The sequence below is a fragment of the Pogona vitticeps genome, chromosome 12 (assembly GCF_051106095.1).
Source record: "Pogona vitticeps strain Pit_001003342236 chromosome 12, PviZW2.1, whole genome shotgun sequence".
Taxonomy (NCBI): domain Eukaryota; kingdom Metazoa; phylum Chordata; class Lepidosauria; order Squamata; family Agamidae; genus Pogona; species Pogona vitticeps.
Genome location: NC_135794.1, coordinates 24,297,765 through 24,319,858, shown reverse-complemented (window position 1 = coordinate 24,319,858; position 22,094 = coordinate 24,297,765). Strand labels below are relative to the sequence as shown.

At 45.5% G+C, this 22,094-nt stretch overlaps 1 protein-coding gene across 1 annotated transcript in view; it reads right to left on the bottom strand.

Moving 5' to 3' along the window:
- LOC110077267 (NAD(P) transhydrogenase, mitochondrial) overlaps positions 1-22,094 on the bottom strand; it is a 38,582-nt gene that overhangs the window by 8,693 nt on the left and 7,795 nt on the right. Inside the window, exons 2-14 of the mRNA XM_020790144.3 lie at positions 21,509-21,699; positions 17,374-17,603; positions 16,700-16,917; positions 14,300-14,387; positions 12,027-12,115; positions 10,903-11,090; positions 10,192-10,325; positions 9,027-9,218; positions 8,115-8,268; positions 7,013-7,174; positions 6,162-6,272; positions 3,884-4,029; positions 1,754-1,949 (exon numbers count right to left, since the gene is read on the bottom strand). Coding sequence (XP_020645803.3) covers positions 1,754-1,949; positions 3,884-4,029; positions 6,162-6,272; positions 7,013-7,174; positions 8,115-8,268; positions 9,027-9,218; positions 10,192-10,325; positions 10,903-11,090; positions 12,027-12,115; positions 14,300-14,387; positions 16,700-16,917; positions 17,374-17,603; positions 21,509-21,647 — 2,047 coding nt within the window. The 5' untranslated portion in view covers positions 21,648-21,699. The remainder of the gene's footprint in view (positions 1-1,753; positions 1,950-3,883; positions 4,030-6,161; positions 6,273-7,012; positions 7,175-8,114; positions 8,269-9,026; positions 9,219-10,191; positions 10,326-10,902; positions 11,091-12,026; positions 12,116-14,299; positions 14,388-16,699; positions 16,918-17,373; positions 17,604-21,508; positions 21,700-22,094) is intronic.

Here is a 22,094-nt window from a genome sequence, read left to right as displayed (position 1 = left end):
AAGTAATCTAACATATGTAGTAATAGTTACCGGTCATGAAAAAGGTACTTTTGTTCATAGTAACTCTCTAGCCAGCTCAATTCCGGGATTAAATGTTTCTCTTTCACAAATCTTCTTCCATCCCTTTCCTCTTAGTCAAGAGTGCCACCTTTTGGAGTTAAATATAGCTTAATTCCCAAATGATGCTTTAAGGTCCACTAATAAATTACCAAGACCGACAGTTATTATATTACCAGCAGTAGCAATGCTGCTGAAACAACAGAAAAGACAGATCATCCACCAGTTGGTGGGAATGGACCAGACGCATGTCTGATTCCAATGCTCAGCTGAGGATTTGTTTTAGGAAACAGATCGTCGTGGTCAATATTTGTCAACTAGTTGAGAATACATGCTAGGCATTTAATAAGTCATATGTTGTATGTATTGTGCACTCCCCGAAAGAGTCCCCTAGCCATGACAAAGGGCTCACAGATTTGAATGACTTGGAGATCTACAGGGTCTGAGAAGTCAGACCTCCTGCAGAAGAACCCTCCGGGTCTGGCTTCAAACAAGGATCACGAACTTCAACCTAGTCCATGAGAATGAGGAAGAATATTAAGTCTTGGGTCGGACACAAGAGTCTCAGATGAAGTGCTAGGAACCACAGGAGATCGCTGTGAGAAAGCCTACGGCAGAAGGTCCACACTTGAGTCTTTGGCAGCACCAGGGTATAAACATCTGGTGGACCAAAACTCACTGCTGAGAACGAGCTGTCTAACTCTGCTCGGACATGGGGCAGCCAAAGCCCCATTTCCTGGATCCGTGTATACAACCTCTCAATATGACTGACCCTGGGCTGAATGTTGTCATGTCCTGTGCGCCCCTGCGTCAGATTCTTGCCCATCTCTGATTTTAGGTCACTGACTTTGGCTTCAAAAGCTCTCTGCTCGGAAACCGAGGTGGCCTCATAGGACATGACCTGCCTTTGGTCTTTCCTGGACTCTGCTGGAGCGTGCCTTTTCTTGATTGGCGTTGAACAACTTCTTTTCCAGACAACCCGTCCTCCCCCCACTTCCTCCGTGGGGATCCCTTGCTGTTACATGAGTACGTTCCACACCACGCACACAGCGAAACAGTATCTCCCTGGGCCTGTAAATTACAGGAGGAGGACGACCATGACTGTACTATTTTCTTTTGGATAGCTTGTCCCCCAGGAATGTAAAAATTTTCCTTGCCCTTTCACAAGAGGATGAAGAAGTGTGATGGTCTTCTTTTCGTCTGAGAACACGGTAGAGGGATTTATCACACTGGGGAGAACAACGACTGCCTTTTGAGCACGGAACTCTGCAATTCGTGGGTTTGGTGAATTGAGCGAATTGCTTAGAGTTGGGTAACGGCTGTTTTGCTTACGAATCCAAAGCACTGGGTGGATTATTCGCTTCTTTCTTAACCATCATCTAGTCTTCCTATTTGTTCTCAGTGTGGGGATGCTTTGCTTTTTCCAAAAGTTGGGACACAAGAGGCCTTTTGTGCAAATCACGAAGGCGTTGGGGGGCAGGAGAACCTCTTTTCTCACGCTTGGAGGTAAGAAGAACGTCACTGGGTTTCAGGATTCTCTGTTCAGGCATCTCACCCTGTTTGTAGTGGTGTGGTTCTTTCCACCCCACTGATTTTTTCTCACAGGGTGAGCATTGGTAAGCTGGCCAGCCATGCCCCATTTCTCCAGGACAGCCTTCGAAAGACACAGGCATAACACCAACAGATCTGAGCTTACCAATCGTGGCTCCCATCGCCATGGCTGTCGACATCTGAGCCATCACTTCTGGGGATGGCTTCAGCGCCCCTAAGGTGGCTGCCAGGCCGCCAGCAACCCCGATCATCCCTAGGGCATTGCCCAATCTTGACGTACTCTGGCTGGACAACCCTGCCAACGCCCCAACACAGCAAAGGCCTGATCCCAGATACATCATCTGAAAAAAAAATTGTCACTTAGTAAATGAGCATGCAATCAACAGAGGCCAAAACAGGCCGTCAGAAAAGCCAAGAGAAAAGAAGGTTAGGTGCCAAGTGTGCTTGTTACACAGAAGGCATCCTCTAAATATCCTAAATTTTGTGGTTGACAGTTGTGGGGGCTGTGCACCTTAACCTCAGAGTATACACACAAATAACCTTCACTATAAGAAACACAGCAGATAAAAGCTCTAATTGTCATTCACTTTAAATTTTTGTTCCATTTCCAGCCTCTAAAAGGAGGTAGAAAGAAGGCAGAAGAGAAATGACTCAGAAGGGGCTTACCTCTGTCACATTTACTTTAGAGGAAGGTAACCAAGAAGAAGAAAAAAACCTGATTACTGTAGTTCATGATTAACTTTCCTTAGTCAACCCATCTTTGCTGGATTTATTCTGTCTCTTCCACACCGGGGTGTTATTGTAAAAGCTTCCAGCCATCATTTCCATGTGAACAGACCCCTAGTTCAAACACATTCTGCAGATGCCAGCTCGGTGAGATCACCCTGTCGGATTCTGCTCTTAACTTTGGGAGTACCTTTGATACCACAAGATTGCTTTGAAATCCATTCATGACATTGCAGTTAGACAGACCGTGCGGATGGCCACTTCCCTGTCACCAAGGCCAGCTCCCTGCTAACCTTTCAGAGGGAAGCAAATTGCACCACTCAATGGGTGTTGCTTGAGAAGCATTCATTATTCCTCCCAGCCACCCGAAAGGGCTGTTGATCTACATAACCTAAATTGAGGGGTGGGGGAAGAGCTGGCACTTGTGGGTCCCCCTCCTACTCTTTTTAAAGTAGAACCCCAAGTTCAAATTATCCAAGCCAGGTGCAAAAGTGGGTGGAGGTGGGGAAAGGAGAGAGAGAGAGAGAGAGAGAGAGAGAGAGAGAGAGAGAGAATGTATTCTAGAAATTGCAGTAATGAAAAAACTACACCATATGTTTCTGTGCTTTGCTTCTGTATAATAAATCACACACAGACACACACACAAACATGAGTTACTATACAGAAGCAAAGCACAGAAACATATGGCATAGTTTCTTGTCGTGAGAATCCCCTAGCCTACAAATCTCAGAATTCTGTAGAATGGAACCAGGACAGTTAAAGGATGATCATCCGATTAACAGAAAACGGCAGTGCGCACGGGCAAGAAGCTCCCATCGTACCTTTTAACCACCATTCCAAATGGCATCTTATATTAAACACTTGCTTGTTTGAATTAGAAATGCAGGAGGACCCCTGTAACCGCGGGATCAGTATCCATGGTTTCACTGATCCATAATCTGAAAATATGCATGTATAGGATTCACAATTATTCACAGTTTTCAGTATCTGCAGAGGGGCTTGGGACCCATCCCCCACAGACCCTGCAGTCCTACTGTATACATGTATTGCATGGTAAAGGTTCCCCTTGATATTTAGTCCAGTCGTGTCTGACTCTAGGGAGCGGTGCTCATCCCCGTCTCCAAGCCGTAGAGCCAGCATTTGTCCGTGGTCACGTGGCCAGCACGGCTAGACACAGAATGCCATTACCTTCCCACCGAGGTGGTGCCTATCCATCTACTCGCATTTTTACATGCTTTCAAACAGCTAGGTTGGCAGGAGCTAGATCAAGCAACGGGAGCTCACTCCGTCACGTGGATTCGATCTTACGACGGCTGGTCTTCCGACCTGGCAGCACAGAGGCTTCTGTAGTTTAACCCACGGCGCCACCCACGTCTCTGTATTGCATGAACTGGAGCTAAATCATGATCCTAAATCAACAACATTCCTTCCCTTTCTCTGACCAAAAGCAGTTTCTCTCTCTTTAGGATAATTTGGTCTGTTTATCAATTTCTGCAGAGACAACCTAATCGACAGGAAGAACGAAACAGGATGATTATTTTTTCACAACCTGCTCAATGCTGTATCCCGTGAGAAGAGATGCTCCGTAGCCTCCGACAAAGGCGGTTCCAGGGAGGAGGTAGAGATAATTGTATTCCGGTGGATCTGTTGGACGTTTAAACATGTCCAGCATGCGCTGGGTAATTAAGAAACCACCTGATGGAAGAAAAAGAGAGATGCAGCCTCTTAGAACGAGAATGAAGGGATATAGGTAAGTCTATTTAATTTGCATCAGAGCTGAGTTGTGGTTTTGGCCTGGAGTGCTAGAATTCGAGGAGGTAGAAGGGGCTTCCACCACGGAGCAACTGCACGCTCTGGGTTTTGAAGGGGAACTATCTTCGACCTGGACCAGCAGTCACATATTCTGCTAGCCTATTCAAAGAGCCTGGATCAAGGAGACCCAAAGAAGTGGGCAAGAATTAGAGGCACACCATCAAAGGCAAGTGATCATCTGAGGGCAGGGAAGATGACACTATGGTGCTAACATGACTCAGAGGGAGGTGACAAGCCCAGGAGAACACTCGGAAAAAAAACCAGGTTCTTTTCAGTTCCTCAGGTCACCTGAGAGACAAAGATAAGGGCGTCAAACTAAGTGCTCAACCCTCAAACTCCCGCTGCTCATGTGTTGTCCCAGTGAGTCAGGGCGTTGGGCGCCTGCTGGTCTTGCAGTCCTTGATTTGAGACCTGTGAGGCTTTAAAGACTTCAGGGTCCAGGGAGAATATTTCCAGAATCCATCCAAGCCCTGAGATCTTTAGAAACACATAAAACATGGTTGGCACATTCTGTCTGCTTTCTACAAAATGGAAGCCATCACGCCCAAGTGACAAGAGACTGGATGCCAACCATTCAACCGTTGCTTGCTGACGCCAGTTTTTTTGGGGGGGAGACTCTTTCTAGATTTGCTCCCCCATGAGACTGGTGGTGGGCTTTGGGTCTTCTCCCACCTTTCTCCTGTTCCTTTCATACTATTGTATAGAAAAGAGGCGAGCATCTTCGGTGTGCTTGGTTGCCCATTCTCTGCCTCTGGGACCTTCTGAGATGCTCACCGGGTGCTAATTAAGCATAGCAAAACAACACTGGCCAGAGATCCACGTCTGGCTTTTAAAAAAAAATGTTTAATCTTTTGTGCTAGAAGCTAGATGGCACAAAGGGTGTGTGTGTGTGTGTGTGTGTGTGTGTGTGTGTGTGTGTGTGTGTGTGTGTGTGTGTGTGTGTGTGTGTGTGTGTGTGTGTGTGTGTGCTGCAACCTTTTTTAAAAAAATTAAAAGATTGATGTCTCTGTCTTGGAAACATTTCACCTCTTTTTTTCCCCCAGGGGAAAATGGTACTGGAGTCAGCTGAGGAGTCGCATTCGAACAACACACAGACAGCTAGGCACATTCTACTTCTACTCTAGAGGAGGCTGGATCAATACCCAAGGCAAGGACAAACGTGCATTGAAATAACTGCAGGATGCCCATGTTAGACCTCCGTTATCTTCTCTGAACCACAGAACGGGAATAAGTTCCGGGCAGAACATCTTAATATCCAGACAGGCCTCAGCTGGTATTGCAACAATCACAAAAATTTGTTTGCTGCCAGGATATTATTTCTCAAGCTATGAAGTTTCAAATTTCTGGGTCAAGCCAACCAGTTTTTCTTGCAGCATCGCTATTTCTGCAATGGACCCCATGCAATCTTAAAATATAAGGCCGAGAATACAAAGTGTGTGTTGGGTTTCTTTCTCCTTAATCTTCCACTTTCTTTTCTTTTTCTTTAATATTTAGGTTTTATACTGGTTCAAATTTTCTCAGATTGCTGTGATGATGGTGGTTGCCATCGTTTTTTCCAATGTATTAGCATTATGTCTTGTTTGTTGTGCAAATACCTAAACAATCTCTTTCCAAAGTTTCAAGGGTGACGCTGGTCAAGTGCTTGGGTAGAACCTCTGTTTCAATCATTTATCCATCTATTGTTTAATTAGTTCATTCGTTAATTTGGATCCTGCCCCCTTCCCAACAGAGGAAAGACTATCTAATGGCAGAAAAACACAGCAGATCTAAAAGGCTTTGAAATGGGAAAAACTTTACAAGCCATCTAACTATTTGCAAGCATTTGAAAAAAGCAATAAAGAAAACCGTTTAAATGATGGTTGTTCTTAAGAGGTTAAGAGGAAAGCAGGAAGGCAGGAAGGAAGGCAGGAAAGAAGGGGAAGGAATGTGGGATCCTCCCAGGACAATTGTTGAAGACCAAGTTCCATATGTTTGAAACGAGCAGCGATTTAGATACAGCGATAGTTGGTCTGTACCTGCAATATTGACTGAGGAAACAAAGGCAGCCAGCAAAGCTAACGTCTGTGGCGTGCTAGAAGGAAGGTACGACCCCCCCATCAACACCAAACCGCCCACGGCAGTCAACCCTGAAGGAAAAACAAAATAGGTTTAGACTTTATAACATAACAAAGGAATGTGCAATTAGCAATCCCTTCTCAAAATCTTTGTATGATACAACAGATGTTTCCTGTTGTGGCCGAATCCAGTGGGTTACTCAAATTGCCAACAGCTCTCTGCTTGCCTTCTGAGCAAGTTAGATGGGAAATGCCTTTGGGGGAAACAGACGCTTTCCCTTCCAGCCAAAGGACAGGAGAACCTATGACACTACACAAAATGCTAAACTCATCACAGGGCCTTTTTGGTTAGCTCTCATGAGACGGGGCTTCCCCTGTGCTGGCTTTTGCAGAAAAATGCACAACTGGGGTGGGTGGGGGGGGGTTGCAATGTTATTAACCCAAAGCAGTTCATATAGTGCCCAGTGTGAAGTGATAACATTGTTTCTGATGCCTTGTCCTATGTTGGTTAACTACAGCCCCCATCATCCTCAACCACCACCATTTGTACATTCTCCATAACTTAAATTCAGAACCTGGAATCACTTTGGATGTGTTTGTGTATATATTTTGAACAATAAGTCCCAGAAACCACCAGTCGTGCTCAGTAGGGAAGTCTAAGAGTTGTCCAAAAATGCGATATATCTAATCTCTCTTTGAATCCAAACAAGTGGATTCTCTCTGTTTCGCCATCTCCGTAGGCGAGCCCCTGGCGCAGGAACTGCTTACCCCAAACACAAAACAAAGGGAAGCGTTTGAGAGCCCCAAATTACCCGAAATGGCGTTCGTTACTGACATCAGAGGTGAGTGAAGAGCGGGGGTCACGCCCCAGACCGTGTGGTAGCCCACGATGCCTGCGAGGCCAAACGTGGTCACCATCTGGGTAAAAGCTGCGTTCGGAGAAGCAAGACCCAATCCCAGGACGGTTGTCAAGCCTACAAAGAAAATCAAAAGACCAGAAACAGAATCACAGGAGAATTAAGCAGAGTTTCTTCTTTCCAAGAAGCCCAGCCTAAAAGCCTACTGCTGTTTCCACAAATGTTTTGAATGAGAGCAAAAAACAAAAAACTCAAAAACCAATCAGACCCCCCCCCAATGGGATGCTCTGGGCATAACTTTCATTCCCAGCGGGGGGTGGTGGTTTTGTGAGAAATAGAGACTTGCCCAAGACAGGACCCACTGCACCGGGTCGTCTGCTCCAATACACTTTGGCATCCAGACTTGGAAATGCAATCGAATAAAATCTTGAAGATGTTACATATTTTCTTTGGGCAAATCATGGAAAGACAGAACAATAAGAACAACAATGGGGGGGGACAGCACTGGTCTGTCACCCTTTAACTTCTTTACTTGCTTGGCCTGAAAAGTTTATGTTGTGGCACCTAAACCAGGCAGGGCGAAAAGCCGACTACACTCCGTGTCTCACTCTCACACTGGAGAGGAGTAATGATGTGCAGAATACTATATAGGTGGTTTCATCAGGTAGAGACATCTTACATTGACAAGACTGGGGAATCTGGCAAGAATTCTTTCCATTCCTAAACTGTGAGTTTAAAAAAAAAGGCAACCCAGGATTTTAGCATGATTGTTTAAATCACCAGTCCCTGTTTTAAATGGCTAGAACTAGCTTTTTAGAGGCACCATATTGGCAGGTAGCCAACAGCGTTGCTTGGTTGCATTTACCTGATTTTTCAGGTAACTGTTTAGATCTAAAAACATAGAGAAAGAATTCCTGTTAACGTTTTTCTCTAATAAATTGCATTGCACTCTACATTTCTCTACGATTCCTTGGTTTTCCCCAATGCATTCTTCTTCCGGCTTTCCAAGAAAGCAGCATACACACGTCCAAACCGAGATCACTAAATTTTGGAGTACCTGCGGTATAAACTCCAGCAGAAGTCATTGTCCTTCTGAACGGGGAAATCGCCGCTTGTTTCTCTGCTTCTAGTTCCTGGACTGTTTTCTGTTTCGACGGAGCAGAAGGCGGCAGCGTTTTTGGTAAAGGTGCCGGAAACAATTTTTTTCCTTCCTAGAACCATCAAAGAGTTCTCGTTAGGACAAATTCTTAAGATAACACAGGGAAACCCATGTCCCTTGTCACGAAGACACCCTCATGTACAGTGAAAGGTAAACAGGTCACCTCTGGGACTAGTAGAAGCTGATACTTGACCAGAAGCCTCCCCCTGCTTTTCTCAACTATTTATGGTGGCATCATACAGAAATGTCTTCCATGGCGTCTTTGGTCTTTGGTTCATACCAGTGGTCTGAATTCTCCTTCTAACCTGGAGCTTGGAGTGCAGATAACCAGCCTCTGGCTGGAGGATAATTGGATTTATAGTCCAAAAGCATCATTTTCAAGCTATAGTTTAACCCTCTGGCTAACCAGAACGTTCCCATTTGCAGTAGACCTCGAAAGCGCTGCTAAGTTATCTCACCGGGGGGGCCTAGAAGCATTCAAAGAAAGCCATGCTCAGCCCTCAGAGGAGGACAGCTTGGGGAGATCTGGTAGGTTGGGCAGATGACATTGAGGAGAGACACTCCAACAAACTAAATAAAATTAAATTCAAATACCATATCATATCAACAAACAAAACGGATGTCCACCTTGGGGGTTATTTGGTTGGAACGAAAATATGCATTTTCATGCTGGTTACAAACCGAGAAGGAAGCCTCAGGTGAACAATCAGCCTACGGATGCTCCCCAAAGGTCTTCAGCCTGCATGCGTTATTTGGCCTGCCTCAGTGACTCTGTGCATGAAATCGTGTTCAGAGGGCAGGGAACCTCACCTTCAAGACCGTAGTTCCTCGAATGACGTGATCGATCGTCCCGTAATCAAACTCCTCCTTTGGCTCGAAGTGGAAATACTCTTTGCTCGGAGAAATGGCTTTTAATAACTTCAAGATGTTGTTGGAATAAAGGCTACTGGCCTGGGTAGCCATTCGGCTTGGCAGGTCCGTGTAACCGATGTGCACCACGCCCTGGGGGGTGGAAGGAATGAAATAAACAGACTTAAAAAAAAAACACTCTTGTGTATCCTTTTCATTTTCTTTCCCTTTTAAAGAACACAGCTGTGTGGTCCATGTGCAACATCCCAAACCAGAGACAGACCACACCTTTGCTGGTCAACTCCGGCACCGAGAAGAAAACCACGACACGTTCAACCCTTTTTGAAGCCCTGCAGGATGCTCCATCAGATCAGACTTCAGTTGGGGTCAGGAGCAGAGCTTAGGAGAATCCCAGAACAAGCTCGGCTTTTCTTGCTTAATACCTCTGGTGCAGGATTTGCAAACAGTGGGGCTGGTAGTAACTTTTTATATTAGCAGCAAAATCAAATAAAAGGTAAAGCCAATTTCCCTGGCTGAGCTGGCCTCTGCAAAACGTCTGAGCCTAATATTTAAGGGCTGCTGTGAAGATGTTTATATTAGAAAATGTGCAGTGGCCACACTTGCAAAAAAAAAAAGAAAACAGGGGCCATAAAACATTAAAAATGGAGAACGTATTGGGATTATATTGCTATTTCTGGCTGCATGACTGGTGAGGAAGGAAGAAAGGGCTCTGCTTTATTTCCTTGCCACTCTTTATTACAATACGTTATTGCTCTTATTACTTCAGGAATGGGAAATGGACCAGCGTGGGGCTTGGTTAGGGGAACGATCCTTTGCCTGAGTTGCAAAGAATCAACGTCCTCCTTTCCCAGGGTCCTGCTCAACACGTCACAAGGCACTGGCAGAACTGCCTCTCCCAAGTTAGGTTCAAGGTGGCATCTGATTCTAGTTTAGTTGTGCCCACCGTGGCAGATGTGATCATGGAACCGGAGACCCCCAGAGCTTGTCCCCTCTTGCTTTTGCAGTTCTATTCAGTTTATGTTTGCAGAAAGACCGAAAGAAGACAGAAAAGCAGATAGAACAGCCTCAATGAGCCATACGTAGAGACAGCAAGCCCTGTACTAACCTTGTGCACATGAAGTTCTCCAGGCTGGGTGGTTTCCACGTTGCCTCCAGCCTCAGCAGCCAAGTCGACAACGACGGAGCCGTCCTTCATGGTTTCCACCATATTCTTAGTGATGAGGATTGGAGCTTTTTTCCCTGTTGCCATTTGTACAAACACACCATAAATACGGGGATCCCTCTCCTCTGTTTTGTGCAACTTTTCCTAAGAGTCTGAACAGTGAATCTAGTCCAAGACTTTTTGCTGCCCGAGCTGGAACTCACAAAGGGTACCCCTTGCCCACCACCCGTCAAGAGGCCTATCACCCCAAATTGATACAACAGGATCTCTCAAGCACACATCCCTGTTCATAGCAGAGAAAAAAGAAAATAGAAAATAGTCAATGAAATATAATTAGCCATTTGCTGCCCTCTCAGCCCTGGCCACCTAAAGCAGTCATCTCCTTCTGCCTAATGTGAGTCCAGTCCAGAGATGTTACAAAGCCATTTCAGGTTTTACTCTGCACTTCACAGGAGCTATCCATGGTACTTAAACAGGTTCTGATAATTGCAGTAAATTTTAAACTAAAACCTACACTGGATTCATAGCATCCCTGAAACTGGATTTTTTGTGCCACTTTTGTGCCCATATATGTTTTGCAAATCTCATTCCATGGGTTTTCTAGAAGCCCTCCCTGCCAAAACCATCTAGAATAGCTATAGTGTTGCACAGTACCTGGTATGAGTGCCGTGGTAATAATAATATCCACCTCTTTACACTGTTTGGCAAAGAGGGCCATTTCTGCCTCAATGAATTCCTTGGACATTTCTTTTGCGTAACCGCCAACTCCTTCTCCCGTTTCAGCCATGTCAACTTCTAAGGGTTCGGCTCCAAAGGATTTAAACTGCTCCAAAGCTGCTGGCCTAAAGCAAAGTTGAGAGAATGTCACAGACATTGCTGGACCAGATATTGGTTGGGGTGCAGGTTTATCTCCTACAGAAAAGTCCACTGCCTTTACTGCAAACAATGTTGATTTCAATGTTTTCATATTTAATAACTTTTGAATGCTTCTGGCACCTTGTTTTCCTTCCTGTTTCTCTTAATCATTTGTGAGCTGCCTTCATTCCCATCACTGGGAGAAAAGGGAAGTAAAAAGGCAATCCATCCATCCATCCATCCATCCATCCATCCATCCATCCATCCATCCATCCATCCATCCATCCATCCATCCATCCATCCATCCATCCATCCATCCATCCATCCATCCATCCATCCATCCATCCATCCATCCATCCACCCACCCATCCATCCATCCATCCATCCATCCACCCACCCATCCATCCATCCATCCATCCATCCATCCATCCATCCATCCATCCATCCATCCATCCATCCATCCATCCATCCATCCATCCATCCATCCATCCATCCATCCATCCATCCATCCATCCATCCATCCATCAGATCAGCAACAGCCAGTTATTAGCTTTGAGTGGAATATATTGCCAAGTGAATAGCATCTACTTCCCTGAGAGTTTACAGATTTCAAGGGGGCGTGTTCTTGTACAGGGGGTTCCCTGTGATGTCACAGAGGCAGGGCAGGTATGAGCTGGGAGGAAAAGGCAGCGTGATATACAACTTCCTGTTGAGCCAATGATCTCTGATGTCACTAAGAATGGGTACAGAAGGCTACCCAAGCTTTACAGCCCAATCTTATGCAAACAAAACGGAAATGAGTATCTCCTCCAGAGATCTGTCTCATCCTCTGGAGAAATTCATAAGGAGAGCGGTTTCCAGAAATGTTGGTTGTGCCCTAAGACCTGTTGTTGGCACACATGGTTAAGGACCGCTTACTATACCTGGTATCGAACCCCCTCACAATGGCCCCCATGGATTTGGCTGCTCCAGCTGCAGCCAACCCAGCGACTCCACCGCCGATGACCAGCATCTAAAACGGAAGACAGCACAGCTTCAGTTCCGGACCCGGGTAGACTTCGGTTTGCCCTTTCTGTTCCCTCAGAAGCAGGAAATGGATAATGGCCTCAATGAAATTAGAAGAAAAGGGAGGGAGAGGCAAGGGAATGGACGCAACATCTTGCAATGACTGTATTGAAGCTATGGCCCGCCTGTCTCAAGAGAGCAGAGAGGTTAAAAACAACGACACTTCCATTTCCTTTCAAAATATCTTGGGAAAAAAGGAATGTTTCCTAGAGGTAGCCACCCACTGTCCCTCTTCCTTTCCTTACTGGTAAGGAGTCGGTCCCATGACTGAGGAGTAGTGGGTTCAGTTCTGGGCACTGCAGCACCAAAAAAAGGGACATTGCAGAGCTAGAAAAGGTGCAGAAAAGGGCGATCCAGATGATCAAGGAGTTGGAGGTGACGCTCGTATCAAGAACTAGAAAACAACATTGGGGCTTTTTCTTTTCTTTTCATTTCGGTTAGAAAACCAGTGAGCAAAGGAGGAGAATGTGCAGATAAAGGGCAATGCACAGGTGAGGGAACGTTGGTGGTTGTTGCTAAAAAAAAAAAAAGTCAATATTTTAGAGCTCTTTTGTAGGACTGGGTCAATTTTGGCAGCTCGATTTTGCTCAGGGTGCCCTCTTCCGTGGTTCCGATCATTCTGTCCTCGGTCCAGTTCAGGCAGCAATGATAGGAGCCTTGCGGCACAGTGGTTGAACTGCAGTCCTGCAGTCAAGACTTTGCTCACGATGTGAGTTCGATCCCAACCAGTTCCAGTAAGCAGCTCGAGGTTGACTCAGCCTTCCATCCTTCTGGGGTGGGTGCATGGAGTGCCCTCCTCATTGGGGGTACAGGGAGGGCACCTGCATCATTCAATTGTAAACCACCCAGAGAGAGCTTTAAGCACTGGGGGTGTGTGTGTAGAAGCAGCACCCTTTGGCTTTGCTTTGTTTTGATCTGGTCCAAATGAAGATTTGTATGTGTTCACATGAGTGTTTTTTTCAAAATACAAGCATTTTAAAAATGCATTCCTTTCTAGTGCCTCCTTTGTGAGGCAAGCAGCCGCACAGACTTCAGAACGGGACGGCTATGGAGGTCCTAGTGGCCTCCTGGTTTGTGTTCCCATTTGGGAAATGGGAATCATGTGAACTGGAACACATTTCACACCCATCCCTAATAAAATTATTCACCACCACCACCAGTCTCATAAAATTAGAAGCCCGGACCACAGCAAAGGAGTCAGAGAAAACAACAGGAAGCATTTCTTTGCGGTTTAAAAAAAAAACAAAAATGCAGAATTTGCTACCACGGGATGTAGGGAGGCCCTTAAAAGGAGACCAGTCAAATCAATTTGGGGGAAGAGGACTATTCTTCTGACAGCCACCCAGCATGGTGTAGTGGACAGATGGTCAGACTCAAAGACCTGGGTTCAAATCCAGGGAAACGAACCAGGGGGTTGGAATGGCAAAAACCACGCCTTAAATATATCATATATCTTGGAAACCCTGTTAGGGTCACCCTAAGTCCTGATGCCACTTAACGGCAATTCAAGTTCCCGTTCCTGACCTTTGGCCTCTCCTTGGGGGTGACACAGGAGGGCGTTGTGGCATTCAGGGGCAGCCTATGGGCTTCCCACTAGGGCAACTGGTTAATAACTGAAGGATGGCCAAGACTGGCCTTAAAGGGTCTGAATCCCTCTCAGTTCATGGTGTGTTTTTATGATGCTACGTGCATAGCAGAAAAAAGGCTGGCTTCCTTCTGTTTGTCGCCCGCTTATGCCATTTGTTTTGTTTTCAATTTTAAAATAGACAAGCGCAGTCCTGCTTCAGAACATAACATAAGAACCAAAGAACTGGATCCGGCCAAGGGCCCCTCGGGTCCAGCTCCCTGTATCCCACCGTTGGCCCCACCAGATGCCCCAGGGAGCCCCCGAGACCACGAGACAAGATCCCTGACTCCTGATCCCCCTCCTTCCCCTGCCTCTGGCCTTTGGAGGTCCCTTCCTTCAAAGCCTGGAGATGATGCTACATCCCTATCAGGGCTCATCACCTGCGATGGGACTTTTCCTCCAGGAATTTCTTCCCATCCACTTCAAAAGGTATCTGGGCGCTTTCCCCCCCCCTCTACCACCACAGCTTTTCCTACAGACATTTCTTCCTCTCGGGAGACCTACCTTGGCCGGAGGAACCTTCCCGGCTGCTGTAATTTGCCCCGTAAAAAACCTTCCAAAATGGTTGGCTGCCAGGACGACCGCCTTATATCTAGAGAAAGGGAAAAGGAAGGAAGGAAGGAAGGAAGGAAACCAAATGCATTTCTTGGCTCACCAGTGGGCACGGTTGCGCGCACGGGTGTGTGTGTGTGTGGGGGAATGACAAAAAGATGTAACAAACACACCAAAAGCAATCAAGGGAGAATTAATGAGCAACCCCGGCCAACAAGCGACTGCTCTAGAGAAGCTCCAGCAAATAAATTGTCTAAATGGAAAAAATACATTCAGCTGTCATAACAATTTATCTCAACGCCTGTGACCCTCTTTCAAGTGCTGAATCGAAGGGTATTTGGGGAGGAGGCCGTGTAGATGGGGCAGGGCGTAAGGGGAAGGGTGAAGTGGGGACACCGGCTTGTGATTGGAGTGAGGGGTACCTCCCAATTTTTGGGGGGGGGGCAGGACTGCTTCACATCCCATTCCAGGACCGGCCCACACAGCATAAAGTTTTTATTCTTGTCCATTTCCCTTTGGCTGGGAAGGTGCGGGGGGGGGGGGGAATGGCGTCTTTGAAGGTAACGATTTTCCTTCCCTAAAACAATCACCCATATTTCCACTGCTCAAAGCCCAAATTGTCCTCCTGCTTCTCCAGGCCAACAGAACATCAGCACCAGATGAAGAAGGGTGGGAAGAGGAATACACCCAGAAACGGCCATGAGATCTACACCAGAACTTGGGAACAAGGCATTTTGTTCGCCGACATCGGCTGGGGAATTCTGAGCATCGTCGTAGTCCTTCAAAGCAAGATCTCAAACTCCTGTCTGCACTATCCAGTGAGAGCAGTTTGAAACCACTTTGACTGTCTCGGCTCCGTCCTAGGCGAGCTGAGGCTTCTGGCTGTGGGAATGTGGCCTGTCTAGGGTACAAAGGTTGCAGGAAGCTGGGTAGCTTAGCAGTTTCAATCTCTGACGGTGGAACTAGAGGTTGGGAGTTCAATTCCCCACTGGGCCTCCTAGGAAAAAAACCCAACCTGGGTGGCCTTGGGCAAGCTGCACAGGAGTCCCAGGGCAACCCCGGAAGAAGGGGAAAAGGGTCAAGTACCTCACAGTATTCTCTACCTGGAAAACACCGAAATGGGTTGCCATAGGTCAGAACTGACTTGAGGGCACATCATTGTTATTAAGAGGGAAATAACAGCCCCTTCCTCATGTCGAAAATCGCAATTAGTTTCCAGAAGACTCTTGTATAAAGTAAAATTTGATATTGAAGGACATCCAAGAGCTGTTTCTCCAGGAGAAAGCCCATGGAAGCAAGTCCAGAACATGCTGATGACACCTAATTCATCTTCTAAATATGCTGGAAACCAACAGGTAGGGCAGAACGATACAAACTCCGGTTACAGGGGTTGGTGGAATTTATTAAAAGGGGGGGGGGAAGAGGCTGTGGAAGAACAGTGAGCTTTTCCACCGTTCACTGATCCAAATTGTTCCTGGATCTGATTTTACTTCGGAGCATAGAGAAGTTCCTTTCTTGGGTGGCAACGTTTGGAATTATGATCTAAGTAAATATCTTTTCTAAATACCCACAGACATTTCTGAACCGCCTCTTACTGGCCCGATCCGAATCATGTGTGCTCAGAAGCAAAGCCTCACTGGTCTTAACTGGAGAAGTATGTCTCCAGTTGAGAACATTTCAGTGCATGGATTGTGCCGTAAGCCAAAACCTTTGGGGCAGGCCTTGCCTTTCAGGGATAAAACACATTTTGAACCAATTCACATTTGGAAATTATTTCAAAGCTGTTTAAGATGAGTTTCTTCTCTTCCTTCTAAAACCCAACCAACTGGTTTAAGGACGACACCGATTATATACACAAGCTGCATCTTGAAATGGTTTAGAATTTCTGTCATTCCATCCCAACCAGAATCAAGCTGGTCAAGGCACTGAAGCAGGCTTGCCTTTTCTAGGTCGAAACAGCGCCTTCATCTCCTTTCACAAGAACTGCTGATCAGGAGGAGGTGAGGTCAATGTTTGCCCAGAAAGGCAGATGCTCCACCCCAAAAGAGAACAGTGCAGACCTGGATGCACCAGGATCCATGCCCAACCTGCGTGGCCCGAGCGTCATCCTTGGAAAAAACCAAAACAAAGCTTCCCTTTGATATCCTAGGAACGAAATAATGAACCATCTCTGCTCTTTTATAAGCACCACTAATGGTTTTATGCTTTCCACTTCCAAAACCACTGAATAAAATTAGGGAAATGTGGAAGCAGGAGGAACAAGCGCCGACACACACGAATTAACACATGCCAAAAAACCCAGCCTGCTAGAAGCCATCATGACCGTATAGAAAGGATGCTACGTCTTCTAACCCTGCAATGTTGGCCATCGAACTTAAGGCATCGTATCCTTGTGCAATGGTGACCCGGGGCACTTGGTCCATCGCCAAGACTGTCGCTTTCCGCTGGGCGAGCTTCTCCAGTAGATCTGGGTTCTGGGCTGGATAGATGAAGCTCACAAGCGTTGCTTTCTCCTTGAGCAGTGAGGCCTCGTGGACACCCAACGCTTCGCTAAAAACTGGAGCCCTGACCTTAGAGAAAGTAAAATCCGTGTGTTACTGCTCTGCTTAAATCAAAACCTCTTCCCCATTGCCTGAATTAAGCTCTACATGGCATTGTCCTTTAATTGAAACCTTTCCACAGAATTAGAAAAAAAAAATCCCAAACTCCCACCTTCTGCTCTTTACGTAAAGCTAGTGGCCAAACTAAATGAATTATTAGCTTTGCATTTAGAAGGAGATAAAATGTTTTCCCTCAAAAAATGCATTTCTTCAAAGCTGCCACGGCTGGACAATGTGCGGAACGAGGTAGATGGACAGCCAACGTGAGTTTCCTTTCCCTTCTCTTCTCTGGATCTAGGATTAGATTGATCCTCCTAGGATTTCTACACCATGGACATCCCCCCCCCCTCCCTGAGACGTTAGGGTCAAACTCTGGGGCCACGAGGTAGGATAAGCCTACGTATGTTTTCCTGCCATGTTACTTGCCTTTAAAACGAGATCAGATCCAAACACAGTTTTTGAGTCTCCGATTTTCGCCCCAGCCTCTTTGTACCAGTCGTCGGAGAATTTGGCTTCTTCCCCAGCTCCTTGTTCCACCTGTACGTTAAACCCTTGTTTCACCAAAGCTTGTACGCCGGCAGGGGACAGAGCGACTCTCTTTTCGTTTTTATAGATTTCCTTGGGAACGCCAACCACAAGATCTTGGTAACGAGTTCCTGATTTTTTTTTAAAAAAGCATACAGACAAAACAAAACAAGGTATGTCATTTGGTCGTTCTCTTGAAGCACTTCGTAGAATTCAAAGTCAGCACAACAACCCTGCGGAGTGAGACATGAACATGGGGATGATATAATAGCTGTATAAATAAAGATTGAATGAATGTTGAAACCACACATTTGTTGATTTGCTTTGATTCCTTGACTGATCGGCCCAAGAGGACGTTTAAAAGGAATGATTTTATTCAGTTGAGTTACTTGTGTTTTTAGCATTGATCTTGCGTGTTTTAATATAATATCAATTCTCCGCTGGGCCTCCTTGAGTTCATGATTCATAGGGGGTCCCTTCACGCTCTGAAGTTCCATGACGGTTATTATATGTCTCTACCCAGACCGGGGATGGCATAGAGGCTCACCCCATTTGTGATTTCAACGCCTCCTTTCATCTCTTCCAGATGTCCGAGACCTCTTCAAGACATCTGTATCCTTTTCTCCTCTGCATCCTTTAGCAATCGACCAAGACTTTTGACCCCAAATCCAGGGGAGCCCTCCCAGTCCAGCCCTTCACCCCAGATCCGGATAATTAAGATGTCAGTGTGACATTTGCAGCAAACGGCGTTGCCTGTCTGAAATCAGGGAGTGTATACATACCGCTGTCCAATATGTCTCAACCACAAATCCATCCGTGCATCTTTCCAAACCGTGCTTTTTAGTCATTAAACTCTGCTTCAAGTTGACTTTTGCATTGCTTACTTTATCTCATTGGGCAATCATTTTCTGGAAAGGGCTAAAATAAATCTAAACTACTGTTCTTGTAAGAGCAAACTAAACAATATTTAATATAGCCTCTCTCTCTCTCTTTTTTTCTTTGTGGTTATTCTTACACAATTGTGACAGGTCAGTTGAGAAAGCAGAAAGTGCCTGGAATCCAGAGAGTAGGGAAAAAGTGAGGCTTGGCTTTCCAAATGCTCTCAAAATGCTCCCATATGGTTTGCTGGTTATTGCTGCTTGAATGAAAGCAGCCTCAGAGGTAGCCATGTAAAGGGGCAAAGAGCAGTCGGAGGTTGGGGGCTTTGCTCCTTCCCTCCCTCCCTCCCTCCTTCCTTTTTTTTAAAATCATAGAATAATAGAGTTGGAAGAGGCCTATAAGGCCATCAAGTCCAATTTCACATCTCTTTCTTTTATGTCTGGTGAAGGGGACTTGTCCGCAAAAGCTCACATATTTTTTTAAAGTTAGTCCTTAAGGTGTCACCATGTTTTTCTCGTTTTTTTAACTTTAAATTTGTAATTTTTTAAAACTGCATTTTATTAAACAGAAAAGAAAAACATATACAAAAACTACCTTTTTACAACTCATTATCACATATTCGCTTATGACTTAACCAACTCCTCTTCATCACAGTGTGCAACCCACCCACCCTTCCCTCACTCAGGGCTAGTTCCTTGCTCTTCGTTCTTATATTTCAAATATTCTCACTTCTCTCCAGTATTCCATTGACTCTTCTCCTGGTGTACACACTTTCCCTTTCTGCACCAGAGGTACTGAGAACAAATTCCAAATGTATTTAAAATAATTATTATTTTTGTCATTCCTCTTCTAATTTTAATTTCACAGGATAGTTTATCATGAATGGCCATATTCCACATTTCCCTGTATCGCTGCTCCATGGATAGTAGATTATTAGATTTCCGATTGTTTTGTCATTATGACCATAATTTCTATTTCTGCTTTTAACTATAACACTATGACTAAGGAAGCTTAGAGGGAGAGATACATGGTAAACAGTATTTTAAATTCACAAGAACCCTGTGCAGTGGTCTAAGTTGTCTCTCAACGGCCTTGGGTGGTAAGCAGAAGGCTTGGCGATCAAGTCTTCCCAGTCCAGGTCCGACCTCCTTCCCTTCCCATACACACAGACACTCTCCAGTGTGAAAGCGATGAAAAACTAAGGCAAGCTTTTGCTAAACATGAGAGACCCTCTACAACGAAGAAAGCGCTGAAAACGTCCGCTGATCGCATTCTTTTGTTTTGCTTTCCCAAAAAGCAAACGAATTTCTTTTGCGCTGCAAATATAATTTGAAAAATCTGTCGGCCCACCCTTGGGTCTGACCGTGAAAGGATTCTGCCCGGCCTTCCTTCCACGGAAGAGATGCAAATGGGCAGTTAATAAGAACCAGAAAAGGGTGACGTCTCAAAAGCGGGAGTGCGCGGGGGGGGCGAGGGCAGCTATCCCCTTACAGGTAGGGAAAAGATGAACAGACCTCCAAGAAGCTCTCAGCAAACCTTGGAGAGGCTACCTGGACTTGGCAAGTGGGCCCTGACAGGGTTCTTCTGGCTCAGCAATAAAAAGAAACAACCCTAAACACAATAATCAAATAAATAAATAAATAATAAAGCCAAGGCAGGGATGGGTGTGGTTGGGTTGAACTGGGAGACTCTGGCCAGCTCTCTGGACCTCCCAGGACGATATACGTACAAAATTCCACAAGACGTTAACTTAAGGGCGACTTTTTCAGGTTTGGGGGGGGGGCAGGCTGGATTGAAACCATTGGCCACTGCGAAGCATTTTTCCCATTCAGAATTTTAAAGGAACCGATCAGCCTCAACCTATCAGCGAGACCATTTTTTTTATTGTGTAAGGAAGCCAGAATACAACAAAGATTTTAACTGTTGCTGCAGCAGCAGCTGCTGATTCTCCTATATATATATAGAGAGAGAGAGAGATTCTCCATTACAACCGTATATATATTGGAGAATCTATATAAATATAGGAGAATCAGCAGTATATATACTATATACTTTGAAAACATGTGTAGGACAGATGTAGGGCTCATCCTTCCAAGGAAAAGAAAGATCATTACCATAGCAGGCTTTTTATATATATATAAAACCTGCTATGGTAGTGATCCCTCTTTTCATCGGAAGGGTGAGCCCCACACCTGCCCTACACATGTTTTCAAAGTCAACCTCTCTGTTCTTCAGCTTCATGCAAAAGAGGTGACAGTGAATCTCTCAAAACACATCAGCCTTATGCAACATACACTGTTACATATTCTGTGTCTACGGGAAACACCCCATCAGTTAGAAATTTTACAGCAGAACTCCATTTGGCTTACATGCCTTTGCAAAGGAAATGGTGCCAGCAGTGATTTCCGGCCTGTTCGATTCATGCCTCCTAGGTGTGCAGTTCACCGCGTTGCTGATCACATCACCGGCTGTGTGACATGCCATCCATAAAACAGGCAAGCCACGTCCACAAATACCCATATGTGCACGAAAACCTCAGTAAGGTACTGGCCCTTAATTACAATGCCGCCTTTAACAGATCATTGATTTCCGGGAGCATTTCCTCTGTAACATGTTCCCTTACAGAAATTGACAACCCGAGCAGATTCTAGGCTTGCAAAAGAGGAAACTCTTTCACCTATTTCTGCATCTCAGAGGAAATTACCTTGACGATTGCAGAGTTGCCTGGGGGTCCTTTTAACGAGAAAGGCGGGGTAAAAATGTTTTAAATAAATAATAAACGACTTCCCTTCCATCCATTTAAGAATCTGCTTAAAATTGTGCATGCTAATTTATACGCGCAGGTGCAGAATTAGATTCCTTAGATTTCTCTTTATGCAAGAAGAGGTAGAAGTAACGGTAGCAGTTTATTAAGCTCAACATTCATGCAATTAACATAATTTCAAACATTTCATAGGGCCCTAAAAAGACAGCTAGTTAAACACTCCTTCTTGGCATGCCTTGGTGACTTGTGCGATACTTTGGCGTTTAAAGCCTCCACACAATATTTTTCATAAATGGTGCTACTGAAGGAAGATAGTGTGGCAAGAAACCATCCCATCCTTTTTTATATGAATAGGAAGTGGGGTGGGGGGAAGATGAGAAACACAGCCTTTACCTTTTGTCGTCTCTTCTCTCCATAAAGTCGGGAAAGCTCGAAACGTACGTCGTCCCACTGGTGGCCGTAACATCCGAATATGTACTGTCAGAAGGGATGGCAATGAGTAGTTGCTAACACACCCCACCAAGCCTGCCATGCCCGCGGTTCCAGAAACAGAGTGGGCTACCTCTGACGTTGGTTCGGTGGTCCTGTTGGTACAGAGGCTTCATTAAAATTAGAATCAGCTGCTTTATTCAATTCACACTGGTGTCAAGGGAACAAGGATGCTAATTTACATGTGGGGATGCCGAATTAGAAATGTTTCTCATCATTTAAACTCTTGTTTGGAACTTGAATTGAATGACAGTGCATTTCACCGGAACAAGGAAGGCTATGATCTGACACATCATGCGTTAGCGGCCGTGTTTGCTCTAGAGATGATGCTCACCATGCATGATGATGAGCATCTTCGGAGGCTCTGATCTCCCCCCCCCCGCCCCTTTTTATAATTCTTGATCTTTGAATCAAAGTTGGACTCGGCTATCCTTCAAGGAAGAGGACTCTGTCCCTAAAAAAAAGAAAGAAATAGAAGGCCACTCTACCC